This window comes from Lepidochelys kempii, chromosome 1, assembly GCF_965140285.1.
Source record: "Lepidochelys kempii isolate rLepKem1 chromosome 1, rLepKem1.hap1, whole genome shotgun sequence".
In the NCBI taxonomy this organism is placed as follows: Eukaryota; Metazoa; Chordata; order Testudines; family Cheloniidae; genus Lepidochelys; species Lepidochelys kempii.
In genome coordinates this window covers 351,463,401-351,488,160 of record NC_136380.1, presented here as the reverse complement: position 1 = coordinate 351,488,160, position 24,760 = coordinate 351,463,401, and the positions used below count along the sequence as shown (strand labels likewise).

Below are 24,760 nucleotides of genomic sequence, written 5' to 3'. Positions count from 1 at the left end.
GAGAAGGAAGTAAGGGCGATTGGACCGCACAGTACTATAGACGCCGTTCATAGTGCAAGAGGGGGAGGAGCACATGGGCAGCCCAACGGGCAGTGCTACCAAAGATCTCCGATCCCAGGGGCAGGGACACTAGCTCACCTAACATGGAGCACCCACGGGGACACATCTCAAAGAAGAACTCAGAGTTCTAGTGGATCACAAATTGAATGAGAGTCAACAATGTGATGCGGTTGAGAAAAAGGCTGCTATCATCCTGGGGTGTGTTAACAGGAGCATCTTATGTAAAATGGGAGGTAACTGTCCGGATCTACTCAGCACTGGTGAGGCCTCAGCTGGAGTACTGTGTCCAGTTCTGAGCGCCACACATCAGGAAAGATGTAAATAAACTGGAGAGAGTCCAGAGGACAGCAACCAAAACAATGAAAGGTTTAGAAGACCTGACCTATGAGGAAAGGTTAAAAAACTGGACATGTTTAGTCTTGAGAAGAGAAGGCTGAATGGGGACTTGATAACAGTCTTCACATATGTAAAAGGTAGTTATAGGAAGACTGATCAGTTGCTCTCCATGTCCACACCAAGGGTAGGATAAGAAATACCTGACTTACTCTGCAGCAAGAGATGTTGCTTAGATATTAGGAAAACTTTCTGGCAACAAGGAGAGTTAAGCACGGGGACCGTCACCCAGAGAGGTTGTGGAATCCCTGGTAGAGGTTTAAGAACAGATTGGACTTAATCCTGCCTCAGAGCAGGGGCTGGACTAGATGACCTCTCAAAGCGCCTTCCAGCCTAACATTTCCATGGTTCTGAGACCCACCCAACATTGGCTTAAAAACCAGGACATTAAAAACAATTGAAATCAATCTTATAGATCCCCAGGCCAGAAGGGACCACTGTGATCACCTGCTCTGACCTCCTGTACAGCACAGGCCACAGGACTTCCCTGGATTAACTCCTGGTGGAGTAAAAAGTGGTTAAAAGGATGGCAAGTTAAACCGCAGTGGGAGCTGAAGAGCTCCTGACTTTCAGGGTACTACACTCGTAACACCAACGTTGCTCTGCCTTCTAGTCTATCACCTTTGTGGACTGCTTGCAAATGCAACTGCATGAGAAGCCATCCAGGCTATTTGTAAAGTTTTCATGTAATTTGTGGCTTGTCTCACTTGTTGTTGGAGAGGAAAGAGGGAGAGAGATGCAAGCAATACCCCAGATAAGCTCACCAGAACTGAAAGGTCTCTGAACACAGATGGCAGGTTAAAGGGTAACACACACATTTATTAAAGCCTGGAACAGCTCCTTCCCCTGACAGGTTTGTCCTTTTCCATTTGCAAATGCCAAGTTTATTTTCCAGGTGTTTCTAGCAGAGCAAACGCTTATTATGGCTGCTGTTGGTCAGCCTCTCACTGCACCGGCCTCAGTGATGTCGGCAGGAAAGGAGCAGGGCTCTGTGGATCTGTTAATTGCTCCATGCAGCCCACCAGGGGGAGCTCACCACACTTTTTAATGAGGCGAAGTGGGGTTTGTTTGATTTCCCAAATAGATGGATATTGTTATACAGCCATAGGTGTTAGAATGCAGAGATACACCTTTCGTCCACAGGCCTGGAGTAAAGGAAATCAACACTCTCTATTTTACAGATGGGGAAACTGAGGCATTCCCAGGCCTATGGTCTATGTACTCTGCCACACTGCCTCTGTCTCAGCAATGGGAGAATTAAGCAGGCACGTGGTGAATGTCCCACTGGGTTAGACCAATCCGAGGGCAGGCAAGGAGTACAGCTATCAACCTTGCTCCAAGCTGCCCTTGCTGGATAACATTACTGAGATGGAGGCAGGACTCCTCCATCATCCTGGCCCATGTAGTCCCCAGACAGAGGAAGCACCGAGACTGCACTTGTTCTGTCCGTGCATCTCCTCACAATGGGAGGAGGTTGAGTTTCCCTGCTGTCATCTGGCCATGGGGTTCTGCTGGCTTAGTCGCAGGCTCCCAGCACAGGGTGGGGAGACCACTCTGAAATGGACCTTTTCCATGCCGAGATCCCAGGGCATGATGCAGGGCAGTGGATCAGCCACCCTGGCCAGGGCTCTGCTGCAGGGTTCAGGGCACGCGCGCCTTTCCCATTCAACACGTGAGGCCGCTGGGAAAGACGTCAGGGTTCCATGGGATTCTCTGCCATCAGCGTACTGACAGCATGCAGACAGCTTGGCATCTTTGCTTCTCCCAGGCACTTGAATGACACCGATCCTGCTGGTGGTTTGGGGAAGGACTTGGAGAGTCTGACAAGGGCAGTTGTTGGGTGAGGAGTCACCCATTGCTTCCAGAGACCCAGGTGGTAAGGTGGGCAAAGTGCCCATGCTCAGCACGATTGCTCTTGGACCTGGGCCTTGCCGAACCTTGGAGACTTCCACCGACGATGATGGCGACGCATCCTGCCTGGGGCCACTCCTGGGGGGCACAACGCAGCAACCTTCCCTGCCTGCAGGGACTAGCCATGGAGAACACGCCAGGCCAGCACTCCAGCAACCTCGCTGGATCTCAGAGCGTCTCCACGGGCAATTCGAGGGCTTGACTGTATGTGGCTGAAGTCCTCTACCATTGTTACTCTGCATGCTGTGCTCTCACTAACTTACCTGGCTTGGAATACCTGGGGGCAGCTCTGGAATCAACATCCCCAGTACTCATGCCCCAGAAGGTTGCTTGACCTTCACAGCCTGTTGCCAGTCCCATCTGCTCTCTCCAGCTGCTGGACACAGAGGATGGACCTCCTGGGTGTTTTGTTTTCAGAACTGCTAATGGACCGGGGGTGGAGGGGATGTTACTTTTGTGTCTGTGGGTTATTGTCTACACTGGAAATTTGCCTCAATTCCACCCACCGCTGCAATGGCTCCAGTGCAAGAGCTGACAAGGCAAGTCATGGCTTGCGTTTATCACTGCTTGAAACCGGGGTGAGCTGCAGCAGACCCAGTCGCCACTCCTCTTGCCTGTGTGTGACATCGATGGCTGGAATCATGGCAAAGGCCGGTACAAACAAGGCCTCTGTTTCAATCATGGTGGAGCAATGGGCACGGTGTGGGGTCTGTTTAAAGAGGTTTCCTGCTGTCGCCAGCAAGACGGTCACATCTGCTTTAATGGCGTTTCACTCCCATAGCTGCCTGCCCAGACACCTAGGCACTCGATGGACATCTCTATACATTGGACTACCAATGAGAAGCATTGCCAGATCAGTCCTGGTACAAAAATCACACGTTCCCCCAGCTCTCCCCCCTCTGGGCTTGGCCTTGATTTCTGCAGCCCTCAGACTCTCACATTAGACTCAAAATAAAAGCTCCTGACTTTTCAAACTTCCCCTACTAAGCCGCTTCTGGCTGCTCCTAGGCAAGCAGCATGCCTTTGTTCAGACTGGTCCGTGACCAACACAAAATGGGAGGGAAAGATTCTCAGACCTACGGAGGCTTTTTAGAGCAATCAGTCTGCTGAGGGGTATCATTTGGGAGCAGTGAAGAACAGGCCGACCTGTTAAATGGTAGGCATGGGTTTTTAGAAATCAGAACCACTCAGTGATTCCAGGGATAAGTGGCTTGGCAGCAGATGGTTGTTTGCAGGAAAGCAGCTATCTGCTCCGTTTCTGAAGGAAACGTTTCTGAAGGAAACTGTTTTCACTAACAAGGTCAGCTCCCAGACTGCTGCGCTGGGCATCACAAAATGCGGAAGAGATGGCCAGCCCTCTGTGGAGATAGAGGCGGTTAGGGACTATTTAGAAAAGCTGGACGTGCACAAGTCCATGGGGCCGGACGAGTTGCATCCGAGAGTGCTGAAGGAATTGGCGGCTGTGATTGCAGAGCCACTGGCCATTATCTTTGAAAACTCGTGGCGAACCGGGGAAGTCCCGGATGACTGGAAAAAGGCTAATGTAGTGCCAATCTTTAAAAAAGGGAAGAAAGAAGATCCTGGGAACTACAGGCCAGTCAGCCTCACCTCAGTTCCTGGAAAAATCATGGAGCAGGTCCTCAAAGAATCAATCCTGAAGCACTTGCATGAGAGGAAAGTGATCAGGAACAGCCAGCATGGATTCACCAAGGGAAGGTCATGCCTGACTAATCTAATCGCCTTTTATGATGAGATTACTGGTTCTGTGGATGAAGGGAAAGCAGTGGATGTATTGTTTCTTGACTTTAGCAAAGCTTTTGACACGGTCTCCCATAGTATTCTTGTCAGCAAGTTAAGGAAGTATGGGCTGGATGAATGCACTATAAGGTGGGTAGAAAGCTGGCTAAATTGTCGGGCTCAACGGGTAGTGATCAATGGCTCCATGTCTAGTTGGCAGCCGGTATCAAGTGGAGTGCCCCAAGGGTCGGTCCTGGGGCCAGTTTTATTCAATATCTTCATAAATGATCTGGAGGATGGTGTGGATTGCACTCTCAGCAAATTTGCGGATGATACTAAACTGGGAGGAGTGGTAGATACACTGGAGGGGAGGGATAGGATACAGAAGGACCTAGACCAATTGGAAGATTGGGCCAAAAGGAATCTGATGAGGTTCAATAAGGATAAGTGCAGGGTCCTGCACTTAGGACGGAAGAACCCAATGCACAGCTACAGACTAGGGACCGAATGGCTAGGCAGCAGTTCTGCAGAAAAGGACCTAGGGGTGACAGTGGACGAGAAGCTGGATATGAGTCAGCAGTGTGCCCTTGTTGCCAAGAAGGCCAATGACATTTTGGGATGTATAAGTAGGGGCATAGCGAGCAGATCGAGGGACGTGATCGTTCCCCTCTATTCGACATTGGTGAGGCCTCATCTGGAGTACTGTGTCCAGTTTTGGGCCCCACACTTCAAGAAGGATGTGGATAAATTGGAGAGAGTCCAGCGAAGGGCAACAAAAATGATTAGGGGACTGGAACACATGAGTTATGAGGAGAGGCTGAGGGAGCTGGGATTGTTTAGCCTGCAGAAGAGAAGAATGAGGGGGGATTTGATAGCTGCTTTCAACTACCTGAAAGGGGGTTCCAAAGAGGATGGCTCTAGACTGTTCTCAATGGTAGCAGATGACAGAACGAGGAGTAATGGTCTCAAGTTGCAGTGGGGGAGGTTTAGATTGGATATTAGGAAAAACTTTTTCACTAAGAGGGTGGTGAAACACTGGAATGCGTTACCTAGGGAGGTGGTAGAATCTCCTTCCTTAGAGGTTTTTAAGGTCAGGCTTGACAAAGCCCTGGCTGGGATGATTTAACTGGGAATTGGTCCTGCTTTGAGCAGGGGGTTGGACTAGATGACCTTCTGGGGTCCCTTCCAACCCTGATATTCTATGATTCTATGATTCTATGAAGGGGAAGTTGTTAAACTTGCTAGCAGTGACAGCAAGCTGCCTACCGTGCTCCACCCAAACTCACTCCCTGATGCTTCTGGGTGACAGAATTGTGCAGAGGAGCCAGACACATCAGGGCTTCACACAGTGAACTTGTGAGAGTCCTGCCAAGCTTAGGGGTGGAGCGTCCCCACAGTGAATTAGGCCCTAGATACTGACAGTATCTTATTCCAGAAGAACTTGTTCTTCCAAAGCAGAGGTCAATACGTCATGTGAAGAAGCATTTGTGTTTATGGCCCACGAGACTCGCCTGGTGGCTGTCATTTCTGGGGGTTCAGATACCACCTCAGGGCGCATCTGGCTCCCAGCGTGGGCTGAAGAGGTGGCCTTTTAGGGACACAGTTCTTCAAAGGAGCTGTTAAGTCACAATCCTTTCTGCCTTTGCCCCAAAAGATGCCCAGAGGGAAGTTCAGATTCTGATCTCAGTTGCCCCACTGTCAATCCAGCGTAACTCACTTCAGTGGAGTTACTCTGGATTCACACCAGGGTAACAGAACATGGCACTCATTTTCAAAGTCCCCTGAGAGCTACTGCTGAATGCACACTTAAGTCATCCAAACCTTAACTCTCCCTGGTGGGGACATCATGCAGCAAAGAACTGGGGCAGAGGGGTTTAAAAAAAAAAAAGTCACTTGACTCTGGGATCACACCCGCCAGAACACATTCGTTATACTAGTATGGAGATTGCACAGTGTCACTCTGGGGCAGAGTTAAGGTTGTTTGGGTGCTTGAGTGGCACATTGCCACGCTGTGACAAAGCAGGACTGTTCTTAATATTTCCTCTGAATATTGTGGGGATGCCTCATTTTCCCCTATGCAGTTCTTAAGTATCTAGGGGGTGGGATAAGGGTGTATGATCGTTGCAGAGCCCTAGAAGGCAGGTGTGTGCAGGGGTCTGGACACAGAGAATGGCCAACACCCTGTTTCCTGGCACCTGATGGCCTGGCCCTTCCCCCCTGCAAGGTGAGAGCTAAAGGGTCGGAGAACAAAGGAATCCGGTGACCTCCTGGCCCGGGAAAGGGACAAAGCCCAGAGGAGGAGGGGCTGGAGAGAGTTTCAGTTTGGGGCTGGCTGCGGACATGGAGTGAAGGGCAGACATGCAGTGAAGGGCAGACGTGTTTGTCTGGCTCACTGCCCCCCCAAAATGGACCCGGCTGAGGGGTCCTGTTCTCTGCACCTGCAAGCTCTGTGTTAGACCATGTTCCTGTCGTCTAACAAACCTTCTGTTTTACTGGCTGGCTGAGAGTCACGTCTGACTGCGGAGTTGTGGGGCAGGACCCTCTGGCTTCCCCAGGACCCCGCCTGGGCAGACTCGCTGGGGGAAGCACATGGAGGGGCACAGGAGGCTGAATGCTCCGAGGTCAGACCCAGGAAGGTGGAAGCTGTGTGTCCTGAAGACTGTCTGCTCACAGAAAGGAGACTTCCCCAGAGTCCTGACTAGCATTGTAGGGAGCAGTTCCAGAGCATCGCCCGGGGACTCCGTGACACATGCTTCTACAGCTTTGGGTTTCTTTTAAGTTTAACCTCCACTCTGAATGTCTTGGGTTTATGAATGCTTGTTTTGGGGACAATTCCATCAGCCCTGGAAGGTATTTTACCCTAAATCACCAGGCTCAGCTCTAGCTCCAGTTCCTGTCATTTGTGCCTGGCAACGTCAAGTCTTGGTTCTCCCTTGTGGAGGGAAGCCTGCATTCGTAGGCCTGGCTTGTCTTCCTCAGTCCGACAGAAACCAGGGGCTGGATGTTCAGCGTGACACTGGGATTCCGACCTAGGTTCTGTTCCTAGCTCGGACGCTCATTTCCTCATGATTTGGGAAAGTGCTTTCCCCACTCTGCGTCGCAGCTTCCTTGTCGGTAAAACGGGGATAAGACTCCCCTGAGAGTTATCAGGAAGATTTAGGTTTATAAAGATCTTAGAGACTCAACTGCCTGGGGAGCACTTTGATATCTGCAGCTGGCAAACATTCCACAAGTGCAAATCATTGTAAACGCCCTCCCCTGAGCCTGGCCTTAGAGAGTGATCCCAAGCAAACAGCTCCCCCTCTAGCAGCAGATGCTACCTTAACTCCCTGCTGCATGGGGCATCTCATCCAGCTCCCTGAGCTGACTGTACTTGAAAGCCTCCAAAATCAGCAAGACAAAGAGGAAAGACTCTGCTTTACCCCATCTCCGAGCAGTCAGAGCCAGCACAAACACGGCAGCAGTTTGCTTAGAATCAAGCAGGAACACAGAGAGCTCACAGGTTAGTTCAGCCTCTAAGTTCCTTTCAGAACAAACGAAAGAAACCAAAGTGGAGTTCTCTGTCTTTATAGGGTCAAATGAAAAATGCAGGCCCAGAAAGCCGCCAAGTATTTGCTCTTCAGAGCCTCCCCAGGAGAAGAGATGTATGATCCTTTCATCAGCAAGCCAGCCAGGGCCCTACAGATCACTGTGCTGAGCCTGTGTCCCAGAGACCCTGGTAGCTCTATGTTTAAAATTGGTGACACATCTGAGAAAACAAGTGCCCTCTAATCTAGAGGCTGGAGCAGGGGGATGGGGATACGTCAGCTGAGACGCACATGCTGTTCTGGATGCCAGCATAGCTGTAGCCGAAACAGAAACCAAACCCTAATACTGCCAGCACCTCTTAATGCCATCCAGGTGGGAGCTCGTGTTCACTGCTGCTGCCAATGGATGCATAAAACTGCACACCTGGAATACCATGCCGGGGGCTGGTGGACGCACACACGAGGGCAGGGGCCTGGATGGATTAATTTGTGCGGCTAGGGCTAAAGCTAATTTGCGTAGCTTGGGTAAGGGCAGACTAAGGGCGACAAAGGGTGCAGAAGAATGGAACAGGGTACAAGTATTTAATGGTGCAGATGCCAAGGAAGCAGAGGAATTGTTTAGTGCAGAGAAAGGGGATTTGACGTGGAGGGAACGGAAAGGGAATAGCAAATCAGAATTCCCTGCAGACTCCGGACTAGTCTCCCAAGGCAAGCCGTGTTTGATCTCCTCCCACACACAGCTAGAGGGGACAGCACACTCGCACTACTAGGGAGGGTCTAGCAGCTAGGACTCCACAGCTAAGACTGAGCTGAGCTGAATCCTCTCGGGCCTGAGGCCGCAGTAGCCGGGGATAAGGACTGTATGGGACCCAGCGGGGTCTCCCGTCTCTGACTTGTAGGATGCTATGGGAATCGACAAGAAGGTGGCTGAGCAGCCAGGCCAAGTCCTGACTGGTGGCACATGAAGAACAACAGGCTTGAGAGAGAAATAATCGACCAGGAAGCCTATAGGGAGCAGCAGGGCCGGCTGGTTCGGTGCCTGACTCCAAAACATCCTGAGGACCCCTAGAGAGTATACAGTCCCTAGAGCAGGAGAGGGCAAACTACTGCCCACGGGCTGGATCCAGCCCATCGGGGCTTTCAATCTGGCCTGCTGGAGTGCCAGCCCTGTGGCGCGGGGGGCAGAGGGCTCTGGGCGCTGCCCTCGCCTGCAGGCTCTGCCCCCTGCCGGTCCCACTGGCCGGGAACGGGGAACTGCGGCCAATGGGAGCTTCAGGAGTCATACCCACAGGCCAGGGCAGCGCGCAGCAGAGCTGCATGCCCCGCCCTGCCCCACCCCCAGGAGCCACTGCCGGACATGCTGGCCACTTCCAGGGGCAGAGTGGGGCCAGGGAGCCTGCCTTAGCCCCGCTGCGCGCTGCTGCCACCCTGGAACTGCTCAAGGTAAGTGGTGCCGGGCCAGAGCCCACACCCCGAACTCCTCTTGCACCCCCTGCCTTGAGCCCCCTGCTGCACCCCAACCCCCTGCCCTGAGCCCCCTCCTGCACTCTGCACCCCCAACCCCCGCTGCCCCCCTCCTGCACTCCAAACCCCTTCCCTGAGCCCCCTACCCCCTTTCTTAAGCCCCCTCCTGCACCCACTCCTGAGCCCCCTGCAGCACCCTGCACTCCAGCCCCTTCCTGCACACCCCACACTCCCCACCCTACATTCATGGCCCTGCATACAACTTCCCCACCCAGACGTGGCCCTCAGGCCAAAAAGTTTAATCCTCTAGGGCAGGGGTGGGCAAACTCAGCGCAGCCTTAGATCGCAGAGCTACTAGAGCCTGCTGTGCTTCAGAGATACTAGCCTCTCCCATCCTCATTCTCCTTAACTCTGCCCCCCCCAGATACACCAGCCTCTCCTCCTCCTCAACTCTGCCCCCAGAAATATCAGCTTCCCTGTTCTGTTCATCCTCCTTAACTCTGCCCCGGGGGGAGGGATAGCTTAGTGGTTTGAGCATTGGCCTGCTAAATACAGGGTTGTGAGTTCAATCCTTGTCGGGGGCCATTTAGGGATCTGGGGCAAAAATTGGGGATTGTTCCTGCTTTGAGCAGGGGGTTGGACTAGATGACCTCCTGAGATCCCTTCCAACCCTGATATTCTATGATTCTATGAACACCACACCCTCACCCCCCGCCGCGCCATCCTTTGCTCCTTCAAGCAGGTCCAGCTGTGCCCATTGTATTATTTCAGGTTCTAGGTCTTGCTCCCAGGGCTGGCAGAAGGCTGCAGACTATGGCTATGGACTGGAAGGACTCTGGTAAAGCAACTGTACTGATCCATGCCCCCATTCTCCCATCCACCCTTCATCCTTTGCATGCTGGGCGCGATAAGAAGCCCGCATGTGCCTGGACTCATATGCACAAGTCTCTGATACGGTGATTCTGCTTCACCTCTGTGCTTGTAAAGCATGTCAGTGCTGTAATTTTGTGGTGTGGACAGGCAGGCTCACCACCTCCCTCTTCCTCTAATGACATTTGTGTAATTAAGGGCCAGCAGGCTCTTAATGACCAGGGAGCAATCATTGTTAGCATTCCATTTGCCTAGGCAAGCATCTGGAGTGGCTCTCTGGGCGCCGTGGTTTGCTGGCAAGGCGGCCTGAGCTGACTAAGCCACTGGACACTTTACCTGTGTGTGGAGTCTTGGCCCCAGGGGCTGCGACCAGCCGCGTGTTGCTCAGACCTGCGCCAGCTGTGCGGACAAGCTGTCTACACTACAGCCCCTTCACACTGCCCGGCAGCGGCACAGGCCTTACCACAGGTGTCAACATGATTTGTGCCGACTTCACAAGGGGCCTTGGCGCAGTGAGAATCTGGCCCCTGGTGCGGACACCAGACCTGGCACGTGCGTGAGTGGGAGCCCAAGTGCCCGAGCTGCCAGGTTTTCCCTGGGCCAGGCACTGTCAGGGGAGGCTGGGGTTTGCTTCAGTTTGACCTTCACTCTGGATTTCCCCACATTCTAAGAGTGCCTTTGATCACCACAAGATTCCTGCCTGGGTTTCCTGACACTCTCCAGCCTAACCATCTGGGTGTAGGTTCTTACCAGGTTTTGATTGTATGCCATGTATGGGGAGCCAGGGACCCCATGACATTGCAAAGCCAAGCAGGGTCCACCCAGCCCGAGCAAGCCCATTTCCCTCCACTCCCCAGCTCCCTCCTGCTCGCCACTTCGCTGCTGGTCGCCAGGGCCTATCAAGGATGGACCGTGGATCCTGGCCAGACTTTTTGTAGGCTGCAGGGAGAAAGGCACGTGGACCATCTCACAGCTCGGCAGAGCTCCAGTAAGCCTTTCCAAGGCATGGACCCATGCCCCAACTCCCTAAAAGTCATTGGCATCTTCCTGCCTTAATTCGCCTCTCCTAGCTTCTCCCTTCCCCTCTCTGCTCTTCACATAATGATCCCATCAACCGTTCCAACACCTCCCCTCACTCGCCCCCTGCTCCGCAGCTCCCAGGCCCTTCAGTGGAAGGACAAGACCCTGACGCTTGTAAAGCCTCCACAAGCGGCTTCAGCTTGGCATTGCTTGGCTTTAAAGCACAATGGTCAATGCATCGGTCACCAGCCCTGAAACGCATGTGCCCCTGGGCTGGCCCGCAGCAGCTGCTCCACAGCCACACAGCAAGGCGGCACAGCAGCAGAGGGCCACAAGGGAAGACGTCTCCCCTATCCAACCACAACGGAAGGGAGGAGTTGGGAAGCAGGTGCCCACAACAGCCTGTGGCCAGACACCCGGCTGATATCTCACCTACACCACCCCTGCTGGAAGCAGGGTCACCCGCCAGTTCTCTGCTCGGAGACTGGGGGCAGCACAATGGACACCCCAGTGCATCAGCGCCAGGAGGCACAAGCAGGTGGGAGTGAACCCCCAAACAGCAGAGGGGACACACACACACTTTGATTTCAGACTGATAGGGTTTGACTGGACCCCAGGCTTCACCACAGACTGCCTGCTTCCATAGAGCTAGCCCAGTAACACTACCACCGTGCCTCGGTTTCCCCAGGGGTTCTCAAGCTAGGGGTCGGGACCCCTCAGAGGGTCGCGAGGTTATTACATGGGGGGTTGTGCGCTGTCAGCCTCCACCCCAAACCCTGCTTTGCCTCCAGCATTTATAATGGTATTAAATACATAAAAAGCGTTTTTAATTTATAAGGGTGGGGTCGCACTCAGAGGCTTGCAGTGTGAAAGGGGCCACCAGTACAGAAGTCTGAGAACCCCTGGGCTATCCCCAGCTGCACACCTACCAGGTGGCCTCTTGTAAAGTTAGCAAAGTGCTCTGGGATCCCAGGATGAAGCAGCAGTACAAACCAGGAGGTTCACTGAGCTGCCCGGGGCTGGGGGATGTGGGTGACGGGAGCTGCCCGGTCTGGCCTGCTATCGGTCAGAGAAGGGAGGGGAGCTGGGTAATGAGCTCTGGGCCACAGGTGCCTCCTGCGGAGCTGCAGTTCGCCCTGCCAGGACAGAGGACGCACCAGGCAAAAGGAACACTTGCCTGCATTTCTCTCACCAAGATAACCCCAACCTAATTACATGAGCACAGAATGTGTCTAAAGTCCTTTGAATCCGCTCAGATGTTGTATTCTTTAAATGCAATTACTGCTCCTGCAGACAGGCTGGGGCCGGAAGCTCTTGATGCTTTCTGCTGTGCACGCGGCCCCAGGGAACGAAGCTCAGGCCTTTGAACTCCCCTCAGCTTGACCACCTTTCCAAGCTTGATACATGCAATGGGCTGGAAGATTCCAACAATCTCCTAGGCATTTTTAAAATGTTATCTTCTTTAATCTGCCTGTTGGGAGCTCCAGAATTAACACGGAGAATCCAAATGCAACACACCATACCCACTGACTCACAGCACGCCTGGCATGCTGCCAGCGCTACACAGCCCTTTGCAGCACCAGACATTCGTTCTGCAGTGCAAGGCGCTGGGGGGTTTGCTGCACTCGCAGCCTTAGGGAGAGGCAGCTCAACAACGGCGAAGTGAGGCAGGATTCCAGATGAATGGGGCGTGAGAAGCACCCCTGGCTAGGGCAAGCCACACAGCTGGGGAGCAGGAGCAGAGTTTGGAAAAGCAAGAGGGTAACCGAGAACTCAACGTGGAGCCAGAAAGGTCAGCGGAGGCAATGCGGGAGGGGGCTGGTCACAGAGTGTGGGCGAGTCCAGGGCCTGCACCCCTCTTCCTGGGATTTGCCGTGACTCTCAGCCAGCCAGTAAAACAGAAGGTTTATTGGACAATAGGAACACAGTCCAAAACAGAGCTTCTGGGTACAACCAGGACCCCTCAGTCAAGTCCTTCTGGGGAGCAGGGAGCTTAGACCCCAGCCCTGGGGTTCCCTGTGTTCCACCACCCAGCCCCAGACTGAAACTAAACCCCCCCAGCAGGCTCTCTCCTGCAGCCTTCGTCCAGTTTCCTGGGCAGAGGTGTTACCTCCCCCTCCCAGCTCAGGTTACAGGCTCTCAGGTCTCCCATCCCCAGTGCAACTCCCCTGCCACATTCCCAGGTCAACACTCCCCCCTCCCTGCTGCGTCACAGGGCTACAGGGCATCACATGGCACGGGACTCATTCCCTCCAGCCCGGAGAGCTCAGGGTCAGTCAGCAATCTGGGGAAGGGGCAGAGCATGGGGTGGACAGGGACTGAAGGGTGGGGAGCTCAGCTAGGAAGCCCCTTCCCCTATTTGCTGCCCGAGGAGGAGGTGGGTATGGGAGGAAGGGTGATGAAACTGGAGGGGAGGTGCCTGGCCCGTCCCTATGGGGGCTCTGCTGTGACCCTTCCCAGGCCCGGGAGAACTGGGGCAGCAGTCAGGACGGCAGAATGGAGAAGACCCAAGCATAGTCCATGCCGAGTGCCAGCACCTCCTCCCACCGCCCCCGCCGGGCTAATGCTCCCTCCGCTTTCCCCTCGCCCATGAAGCAGCCAAAGGAAGCGCCCTGTCCTTAGAGCTCACACACCAGGTCTGCTGCCCACCCTGTTGCGTGGCACTCTCCCACACCTCACTGCCGGGCATGCTCTCCTGCAGGCCTGCACCCACAATGCCCTTCACCCAGCAGCTATCCTGGCCCAGCACAGACACCCCCTCCCCCGTTTTGTTTGCGAGGCAACCAGCCATGCCCACTCACCGTGCCTCCGCGGCCAGCAGCTCGTCATAGTGCGAGGATCGCTGGTCATCATCCTGCCGGTAACGGATGACCGTGGCAAGGCCCTTGCTCACTAGGGCCTCAGCGATGTTTCTGCAACACAAAGACACCGGGGACTCAGCCTGGGGGGAAGGTGACATAAGTCCTGGCAGCCCCCTCCACGCACATACCCCTGCACTGGGCATGACTATGCCCTCTGCCACGTATGTAACATGTAACACTACACAGGGGAGCTGCAGCAGCTCAGCGACGAGGCACAGCCCCAATGCGGGTCCCAAAGGGGAGCACAGCAGCTGGCACCCACCAGCTGAGAGCTGCAGCATCCCTTGGTCCCTAGTACCCAGAAGAAGCCCAGGCAGGGGAAGGAAGGAGCAGCTGCTTCCCTCCCCATCCCTCTCTTGCCCACAGCCCCACTGGAGAGCAGCTCCTCACCCCACAGCTGTGATTCAGGGGGCCGCCTAGGAGCTATGGAGCTGGCTTACTGGCTCCTTGGAGCTGCACAACTGGGCCTGGGTGGAAGTGAGGGGGGAAAAGAGAGCGGCTAAGGGCAGGGCACTTCTGGGGACTAAGCCAACACAAAGCCCTGTTCACAGTGACGTTGCACCCCATAATACTTTATGGGAATATGCTCATGAATGTATATATGACATAACTGGAATATGTTTTATGCTACATATGCCATGTAACATATCTCTGTAAAGGTTATGAGCTACTGAATCGATTCATCCTATTTGTATGCATGTGTCATTTTTGCATTCAGAGTTATGAATATTGGCCGTGTACTTGTTTAACTTTAAGTAGCCTCAGTGAAGCAGTTGGTCAGCTTCCTGAGAAAAGACTATTCTCAGTAAGTGCCCAATCAAGAAATACTTAAGCCAACAATGAACTTGGAAAAGCCAATCCCCATCTGACCTTTCCCAGGAATGTGGCCTGGCTGGAAAGGAACTTAGTCATGCATGGACACGCGACTTGCCCATGTGATTCCAAAACTCCATCTTGGAGATGGACTTTGCATAGGAGAGAGGATGCTCCACCCACAAGAGAAAGTCTGTTTAAGCCTCTGGGAGACCCCTTCATTTTGTCTTCAGCTGGCTCAAGAGATAGGTATCCTTTGGGGGTGGAGAGGCTGAAAGAAACTGGAACAAAGGACAGTAATCATAGGAGTGAGAGTGATTGCTGGACCCAGACTAGAAGGAGACCAGTCCGTAAAAGGTTTCAGAGTAGCAGCCGTGTTAGTCTGTATCCGCAAAAAGAAAAGGAGGACTTGTGACACCTTAGAGACTAACAAATTTATTTGAGCATGAGCTTTCGTGAGCTACAGCTCACTTCATCAGATACATTCAGTGAAAAATACAGTGGGGAGATTTATATACACAAAGAACATGAAACAATGGGTGTTACCATACACACTGTAAGGAGAGTGATCAGGTAAGGTGAGCTATTACCAGCAGGAGAGCACAGGGGCGGGGGGGGGGGGGGGAGAGGAGGAGGACCTTTTGTAGTGATAATCAAGGTGGGCCATTTCCAGCAGTTGACAAGAACGTCTGAGGAACAGTTGGTGGGGGGAGAGGGGGGAGAATAAACATGGGGAAATAGTTTTATTTTGTGTAATGACCCCATCCACTCCCAGTCTTTATTCAAGCCTAAGTTAATTGTATCCAGTTTGCAAATTAATTCCAATTCCGCAGTCTCTCGTTGGAGTCTGTTTCTGAAGTTTTTTTTATTGAAGAATTGCCACTTTTAGGTCTGTAATCGAGTGACCAAAGAGACTGAAGTGTTCTCCAACTGGTTTTTGAATGTTATAATTCTTGACATCTGATTTGTGTCCATTTATTCTTTTACGTAGAGACTGTCCAGTTTGAGATTGAGGGTGAGATTTCCTCTGTAATTACTTTCTTACTGTATTAGGTTTAGACTTGCGTGTTTTATTTTATTTTGTTTGGTAATTTACTTTGTTCTGTCTGTTATTACTTGGAACCACTTAAATCCTACCTTTTGAATTTAATAAAAATCACTTTTTACTTATTAATTAACTCATAGTATGCATTGATATGGGGGGGGGAGAGAGAGAACAGCTGTGCATCTCTCTATCAGTGTTATAGAGGGCAAACAATTTATGAGTTTACCCTGTATAAGCTTTATAAAGGGTAAGACAGATTTATTTGGGGTTTGGACCCCATTGTGAGTTGGGCATCTGAGTGTTGGAGACAGGAACACCACTTAAGCTGTTTTCAGTTAAGCCTGCAGTTTGTGGGACATTGTTCAGAAAAAAAAAGTGGGAAAGCGTGTCTGGCACCATTACCCAGGGTTCTTTCAACCCAACACTCTTGGTAACTTTTACTCTGTGCGAGGTGGTGTCAGGAAATAAATCAGGGGAGACACAGCCGTCTGACCGATAGATGGCTGGCACAAACAGGACAACATAAGAGTGCTTTCACTTAAAGCTAAACTTTACTTACTCTCAAGCGCTTACATCCGTAACAGGTTAGTAAAACACCCCCAACCCTTGATAATTACCGAAGCTGAGAGTGGCTCTCGAGTGACACAGCAGCAGCGTCTGCCGGTGGGGAAAACAAGATGCATCCAGAGGGAGAGTCCAGTCCCGAAGAGTCCCACCACCTCAAACTTTTCCCCCTTATTTATACATTAGTACTAGAATGACATGTCCCTTAAAGAAAACTTGTTAAGCAAGCAGTTCCAATGGGCAAGCAAGAAGCTCCTTCTGATTACTGATTAACCAGGTGTGGCTTTTTCCAGAGTTTGCAGCCTTGAGGCCCCAACAGACATTCCTGGGGCACATCCTGCTCTTCTAAAACGCATGTATCGGCCACTTCAACACAATTCTTATCAGGAAGGACGTGGGGTCAAGCTGCCCTTTCTGTGGCACTCAAAACCGCTTCCCCACCTGCCTTGGTCAAGCTAAGTTTGCTACATGGCCACTTTACAGCCTGCGGACTTGGCTGCTTTTAGCAATAAGCCATAGTGGTTTCAGGTACTTTACTGGTTTGCGGACATCTCCCCGTACAGCACAACCGGGCAGGGTTCTGAAGTCCCAAGCTGGCAGGGAAAGCAGGGGCAGTAGTACTCTTGGCACATCGGCTGGCAGCCCCAAGGGGGTTTCTGTGATCCAACCCGTCACACACGGTTCACCCAGGTGAGCTGCATTGGGACCTGGACACAACAGCCAAACCTTCCCCTTGCAGCCAGCCTGACAAAGGCTGCCATCGCTCTCGTACATTCAGGACTGTGTACGTTTTTCTCAGCTGTGAAGGAAAGGTCAGGGGGAAAGATCCTCAGTGCAGGGAGTGGATGCGGTATGAAGCCTGCATGCCAATCAGGGAGCGCGGTAAACTGGCTGCCATTGCATTATGCTGCTTTAAACAAATTCATGAATGGTACTTGGCCGAGTTCATCAGTAATTCTCCTCCATTTACACACACAGGGCAGGCACCGATAATTCACAACTTACAAACCCAGGACTCATCCCTTTAACAGCTTCCAACAAGCGTCTCCCCGCTCTGTGCCATGGGGAGGGGTCAGGCTGGGCTGGTGCCGAAAGCTGAGATTAGGGCTCGCCTCAGAGTGGGGAGGGGAAAATCAGAGGATTCGTAAGTGAGGAAATCAGCAGCAGCGGGAGGCAGCTGCAGAGGTAGCACTCAAAATGACAGGCAACCAGGAACAAGCACCTCAGCTCCTCTCCCAGGCACACTGGGGAAGGCAAACAGAAGGCTGTTTGCTACCAGCAGCCCACACACCCTTGCTTTCCTAGCCAAGCTAGGTGCTGCAGTGAGCCACCTCCGCTCCCCGCAATCCTCCCACACACACGCATGACAAAGCACTCTTTGCAAGCGTAGGTGCCCCCTCCCCCAACCCCTGAAGGACTCCCGGTGACTGAACCCCTTTTAAGGGGACAGAGGCACATGGTTAAATTATCTGCCCAGCACGTGTATCCTGCTTCCCAAGGCAACAGGGGTCTGCAGAGGCTCTCCTCAAGACATTGGACCTGCTGCCCGGAGGGGCCGCTGCAACGGGGTGAGGCCTTCCAGCCCACGCACGCAGCCCATCATGCCACAGGCCAGGGCAGAACAGCCACAGCCCGGATGTGGCACAAGGAACCCTGCTCTGGCCATGGATCCCTCCCTGCCGCACTGACAGCTGAAGTGCCAGGCCACAGCACTCCGCTAACCTCAGCGCCTCCAGCTGCCAGCCACCTTCCGGCCTCTGGGGTCCCAGGGAACCACACGAGGGATGCAGAACACGCTGCCTTCCCTCTCTGGAGTCAGCTCACCCACCATGCAGAAAACCCGAGGGGGCGGTGGGGGGACAGGCTCCACCCAGCAGGAGCGTCAGAGCCTCCAGGAGCCTTGCCGACCGACACCATTAACACCTCTGCCAATGGCACAACCTGCCGCCGTAAGCCAGTCCACGAACCACATCTCAGTGCAACCCGCCTCTCCCAGCACTACCCTGATCACCCTCCCACTGCCCAGCAACCAACCGAACACAAATTGCAACAGCACAGCCCAGAAGGGAGAGCACCAGCGGCCCTGCAGGATGCATGCCTCCTGGCCACAGCAAAGGTCATGCATCCAGGCTTCTATGGCAGAGCCCTTCCATTGCATTCACGCCACCCTGCTGGGCTCTCAGGCATGGAAGGGGCCAGGACACGGCTGAGATGATGGCAGTTATGTCTCATGCCACACCCAGCAAGCTGTGATGGGCATTGGCATCCAGATCTCCTCCCTGGGGACTCACCCTTCAGCTTCTGTACAAGGCCACAAGGGGAGTGAGCTTTCACCAGGCATGCAGCAACACACAGGTGTCTCCCAGTTCTATCCCACCTTCCTGACACCCACGGTGCCAAATCCTGGCTTTCCAATGGACTGGATGAGATCAGCCTGGACCCTGGACAGAGCAGCAGCTGAAGCTGAGTGAGGGGAAAACCTCCCTGCCCTTAATCCTCCCTGTCCTTCCCAGAGGACATCTGCCCTCAGAGCGCCAAGACAATCTGTAGCTTGCGTCTGGGTGGACTCCCACACCATGGCCACGAACCCAGCCCCCTTCCCACCTCCACCTGGACTACATGGCTCAGCCTGAGGGCTCCCAGCAAATCACACCATGATCCTCAGCTGATGCCCTAAAGGCCGATGCTAGGTGCATCAGCCTCCCTGGAGCAAGACGCTGTCCCAGACTGCTTGAAGGGCAGTCCGCGAGGGTTGGAGGAGAAGGGGGATCTGGAAGCAGAGCTGGGCTCGTTTTCCAACAGTGGAGTTTTGCTAGGATTAGCAGTTAGCAACTTATTCCTGTGGCTTCCTCGAGGCCTGTTAGTGCACCAGCTCAGCAGCCTGAGCACCTGGACAGCAGCCAGGGAGGCCGGGGTTCAATCCCCAGGTAGCTTATTTTCTTCTTTTCGGCAGAAAGCATCCCAGAAGCTTGCTTTTGAACGGTGTTTGCAGATCGTGGTACAAAGCGAGGGGGGAAGGGCGCGAGAGAATGCCGAGTCTCCATTCCAGCTCTCAGCCAGTCAGCCAGCACATGCTGTTCGAATGCTGCTTGCTGAAGTTTGACACATTTCACATCTCTAAAGAAACGTCTGAGGCTTCTCTGCTCATTGAGGTTCGTATTGTGCGTTTGTGCTGATGTTAAAAGCTGGAGCTTTGCAGCAGGGAGGGGGGCGGAACCAGAACAGCTGGTGCACAGTGCCTTACGGAGAAGGTCTCGTCACATTAGCCTAGATTTTGGATTCAGTATTACAGAGCTGCTGGGAGAGGAGCCCAGGCAGTGATTGGCACCTGACCTCCAGGAGGGCAGACTAGCATCCTGTCTCCTCAGCTGGAGTTGAAAAACTAAGCATGAAATTAGCAACAGCAATGGCAACAAAGCTCCCAGCTCTGAACGGGGCTCATGGGAGCCAGGCACCAAACCCTCTGTGCCCCACAGAGAATGGGACTTGGCTCGGGAAAGGTGCAGGAGAGGGAGTGTAGCCACTACTCACCTCCAGGCCCGCTTCTGTGTGGGAAATAAAAGCCCCTCTCATGGGACAATGCTCCCGGTTTCACTTCACACCACACATGTCCTGGCACTAGGACTATGCACCCTCCCTTGGGACAGGGAAAGCAAGACACCTCAACCGGCAGGTTTCCAAGAACACCAAAAAAAGACAGGACTACAGTACTGAAGAGCCAATACCGGGGCCTGGTGTACTCCAAGAAGTGCCCCAATGCAATGCCCATTCGAGACCGAGTTCGCAGGAATCCAGCTCTGGAGGACTCAAGAGCAAAGCCAAGTGGCTCGGGGAGTAGGAAACAGCAGGTCAAGCTGTCCCTAGAGGACAGGGACTGGAGGAAAATGGGGGCTATAGCCTAGCTCTCCCAGGGGGAGATCTCTGACCCAGGCTGACTGAGTCGCTGGCATTTGGCAGGTGTCCAGTAAACTCTTGGCAGGTCTCAGTCCCCAGCGGACAGGTGTCCCCGTCGCCCCCTTGTTACCAACCTCAGCAGAGGGGCCTTGCAGCCAGAGCTCCCCCCTCCACACCCCTCTCCTGTCAGTCAGGGCTGAGGGGGCAGGAGCTTGACTCTCAGCTGCTCAGGCGGTGCCTGTTCCGGGGACGGAAAGCGAGTTCCAGTCCCTGGGGCTTGTAAACCTGGCCCCATTCCCAGCACGGTGTCCACACAAACACGCTCACACCCTGCTCAGCACTGGCCAAGGCAGGCTGTGGGGAGCTCACTGGATCCACCGCGGGAGAGGCCAGATGCAACCCCACGCGGACTCTTCTGTGCACAGGTATCATCTTTACTGACGCACACAGGCCGGCTCTGGCAGCGAGGCCAAGCCGAATGGGAGGCCCAGAGCACTTCCTGGCAACCAGCAAGACCTGCACAGCAGCTATGGGAGTGGCGCTAGCTGGGCTCCTCCCCTCCATGCGCTGGGCAGCCCAAAGCCCTGCTCCAGCCCTGGCACGCTCAAAGCCATTGGGCTCTGGAGGCAACTGGCACAGGGGCAAGGGGCAAAGCTGACCGGAGACTCCATCCTCCCCTGCACATTTGGGAAGCGGACACACCATCTTCAGCGAACTGAGGGGCCATTTGCCATTCTCCGATTTTACATTGCTCCAGTACTGCCCATCCCCCAGCTCCTGCGGGAGCTGAAATGCAGCCAGCTCTGGGGTGGATGGCAGTGCTCCAGGTGAGGGGAATTCTCGCCAGGCATGCCAGGAGGAGAAAAACCAAAAAGCTCCATTTCAGAACATCCTGTGGGATCTGGGTCTGTGGCACTGCTGCAGCCCTGGAGCACAGGGAAGGCTGGCAAAGGGAGGGCACTGCTGACAGATGCGGCTCCAAGCCACTCACCCACCTGATGTGTTTTCAGCCGGAGCAGAGAATTCTCATTGCCCCCCTCCAGAAGCTGGAGTACGTAACCAAGGTGATACCATGCCATGGAGGTGGCACTCCAGGGGCACCAGAGCTGACCCAACTGATACCACTCGGAGTAAAGTCTTCCGGCGATGGTGCACGCGACGGGCGCACACCTATACTGGAATAGACATGAGCAAGCACTGGAAGAAGAAGAGGGTAGTTGTTGAACCCCATGCTCACCATCCCCATTCGCTCCCCGAGAAAAGCCACTGCTATGCACAGAAGGAAGGGAGGGAGCTGGCAGGTGAAACCCAAGAGTCCTGGTCTCCTGCACTATTCCCAGCCCCATCACTGACGCAGGGTGACTTGCCCAGGGTCCCTCATGGCAGCTTCCAGGCCTCAGCTTCCACTGCTGGCATACAGGGCTACGACTGACCAGCCCACAAGGGAAAGCACGGAAATCCTCTGAGGGACAAGCCAGAGAGCCATCACCAGGATCCTGCCCCCCGCTCCCGTGAGCACCCAGCACAAGCTTCCATGTTTGGCCAGAAGGGCCCAACACACAGCAAAGACACCTCAGCTCCTGGAGACACATCTGCCCCTGGCAAGGAGCCGTACCCTGGGCCACTGCTTCCAGCCCACGGACCTGCGCAATAAGGGGTGCGTGGGGAGCCACAGCCTCTCCTTGGACAGTCCTACTCCAAAGAAATCCAGAGCCCCCACCCAGCCAGTTACTGATAATCAGCTTCCAACAAAGGGCTGATGCAACTGGACAGCTCCACCACGCCCGGCATCGGCACCTTCTGTGAGCTCTGCTCTGGGATCAGCTGTGGAGAAAGCCGGCACTGAAGGTACTGGCAAGGACATATGGACAGGGGTGTTCACTTGGCCTAACAAGGGGCCCTCCCGATCACTGGGCAGACCCTACCAGCCTGGCACATCACTCACAGCTCAGGATCTCAGAGCTTCCCAGGTCTGCAAGCAGCAGGTAAATGCCTGTGACGAGCACTCTCATCCCGTGCCTCCATTCCCCTGGGCCGTGGCCAACAGCGACAGGTACGCAGGACCCGGTGTGCTCCAATCCCAGCCACTTCCACCCCCATGCACACAGAGTGGGGGATCCAGGCACTCCAGCTCAGGGTGCGATCGGCCGGGGAGAGCCTCAGCAGGGGGTGAGCAAGGGACCACAGGCTGAGACTCTGCATTGGGGAAACCCAAATACATGGCTAGAGCAGCACCGCAGGAACATGACAGACGAGCTCTGGAAGGGCCAGGCCACCCGCTAAGGGGTCAGGAGGAAATAGTCGCTGGGAGCAGGTTACCCCATCACAGCTACTGCAGAGAGCAGGGATGACCCCGGGGCCAGGACTCCACCACAGGCTGCTGGTGTGACCTTCGGCCAGCCACACAGCTACTCTGGGCCTCAGTTCTCGCCACAGTATGTGGGTGACCCCCTGCCTGGCCACCCACGGGAGCTGGCAGGATATGGACATGAGGAGATTGTGATAGGACGGTAACGGCCAGGCAAGTATGGTACCTCAGACAGCGAGAGGCAGTTCTGGCACATCTCCACCCTTCTGGTACTGCCACGGGTGAAGGCGGGATACCAGGCCGCATCTTCCCCAGTCCAGCAGCTCCTGTGCCCTCGGGATTGCTGCCATTGCGTGGAATTAGTGGGGACAGGGCAAGTATCAGCCCCCCACAGGGACAGGAAAATCGTGCATGGATCAGTTGAACCCTTAGTAACCCAGCGGCGTTGTACGGGAACACTCAGGCAGCAGGAGCAAGAGATCCTGGGGGAGGGAGCAGGGATTAAAGAGTAAAGCGCTGAGAAAAACGCAAGTCGGCACTCAGCTTTCTCTCCCCGCTTCCTAAACAGACCGTTTCATCCTGCCCCCAGCATTGCTGGAGCACTGTAATCTTGTTGCCACTCCTAGCTGATGGCTTCATTTATTCAGCGAGATCATGGTTATGGCTTTTCTAAGACAAGTAAAGTAGCCGGCATTTTCTGCCATTGTGTGGGCTCCCTCGGGGAGCTGCGCAGAATCTCTAAGGTACAGGCAGCACCACCTGGGCTGTCCCAGCACAGCCGACTCCTCTGCAGGGGAGGCAGGGCCAGATGCAGCCAGGCTGAGGGGAAGACCCCAGCCAGCACAGTGCAGGGCAGCTTGGCTCCAGCCCGACTCATGTTTTAATCGAGTTTCACAGTTTAAGGCTAAAGGACCATCTCATCTGGCCTGATTTAAATTTCAACCACCTACCCTTCTATTGAGACCAAAGCATTTCAGATCGCAGGAGAGCAAACAGTGAGCCACAGGGAGAGAACAGGTGAGACCATGGTGCCAGCAATGCGTGATGACACAAAGCCACTAGATTATCCCTGCCCAGGTGACCCATGCCCCACACACTGCAGAGGAAGGTGACAACCCCCAAGGTCCCTGCCAGCCTGACCTGAGGAGAAACCCCTTCCTGACCCAAAATCTGTGGGTCGGTTAGACCCTGAGCACGTGAGCAAGACCCACAAGCCAGGTATTTAAGCCAGAAGAAGCTCTGCGTCACATCACAGCACTGACCTACCCTGTCCATGTCCCATATTTCCAGCCAATCTCTGATACTTCAGAGGACGGTGAGAAAAAAACCCCAGAATACCCCTCACCAATAATGCATGGGGGGGAGGGGGAGCGATTCCTTCCTGACCATTGTAGGCAGCCAGCTGAAGCCCTGAAGTATGATTAGAATGATTATCTTAAAGCAGAGCTGTGAACCTTTTGAGCATGCTGAGGGCAATCCCGGTCTCCGCGCACCCCCGTGAAGGAGGGGGATGAACAGGGGGATTCAGAGACTCCCAGACCAGGAAGAACCACCGTGACCATCCAGCCCAATGCTGGATTAAAGCAGAGCTTTTAGAAACATATCTAGTCTCTTCTTAAAGACTCCAAGTGACAGTGAGCCCACCACCGCCCCAAGGAACTGTTCCAATTAGCTTCGCTGCCAGGAAACGGCACCTTCTTTCAAGGCTGAACATGTCTAACCTCAAGTCCCAGCCACTGGATAAGACAGTTACCTTTTCTGTAACTGGTGTTCTGCCTCCCTCAGCAAGACTGTCAGATCTCCTTTCCATGGGCAAGTGCCTAGACACTGACCAAGTCCCCCAAGACACTCCCACGCCAGTGAAGGCTCCCATTGGTCCCAGCAATGGAACCCATCATCGCAGAATGGACAGTGCTGTCCAGCCCAGTTTTCACACATGCTCTCCCAGCCCTGGAGGGAGGAGCTCAGCTCCCCTGGTTCTCCCAGCCCTCTGCCAAGGCACCGATAAAGGGGACCAGCCAGAGCCAGCTGCACTGATGCACTTGGGATGTTGGCACCTCTCCTCTAGTACACTGAGTTAGGGCTACAAAAGCCCATCTGACAGGGACAACCTTCTGTGGTTACTGACCTGGCATGGGTTCGAACCAGTGACCAGATCTGAACCTCGCTGCTCACCACAGAAGGGAGTGCAAGGGTCATCTAGTCAATCCCCGCCAAGATGCAGGATTTGTTGTGTTTAACCCACCCAGGACAGATGGCGCCAGCCTCCTTTTGAAAATCTCCAGGGGAAGGA

The 24,760-nt window shown here is 54.1% G+C and overlaps 1 protein-coding gene across 1 annotated transcript in view; it reads right to left on the bottom strand.

The window, feature by feature from the left end:
• SND1 (staphylococcal nuclease and tudor domain containing 1) overlaps positions 1 to 24,760 on the bottom strand; it is a 500,999-nt gene that overhangs the window by 247,786 nt on the left and 228,453 nt on the right. Inside the window, exon 13 of the mRNA XM_073329019.2 lies at positions 13,784 to 13,894. Within this exon, the coding sequence (XP_073185120.1) occupies positions 13,784 to 13,894 (111 nt within the window). The remainder of the gene's footprint in view (positions 1 to 13,783; positions 13,895 to 24,760) is intronic.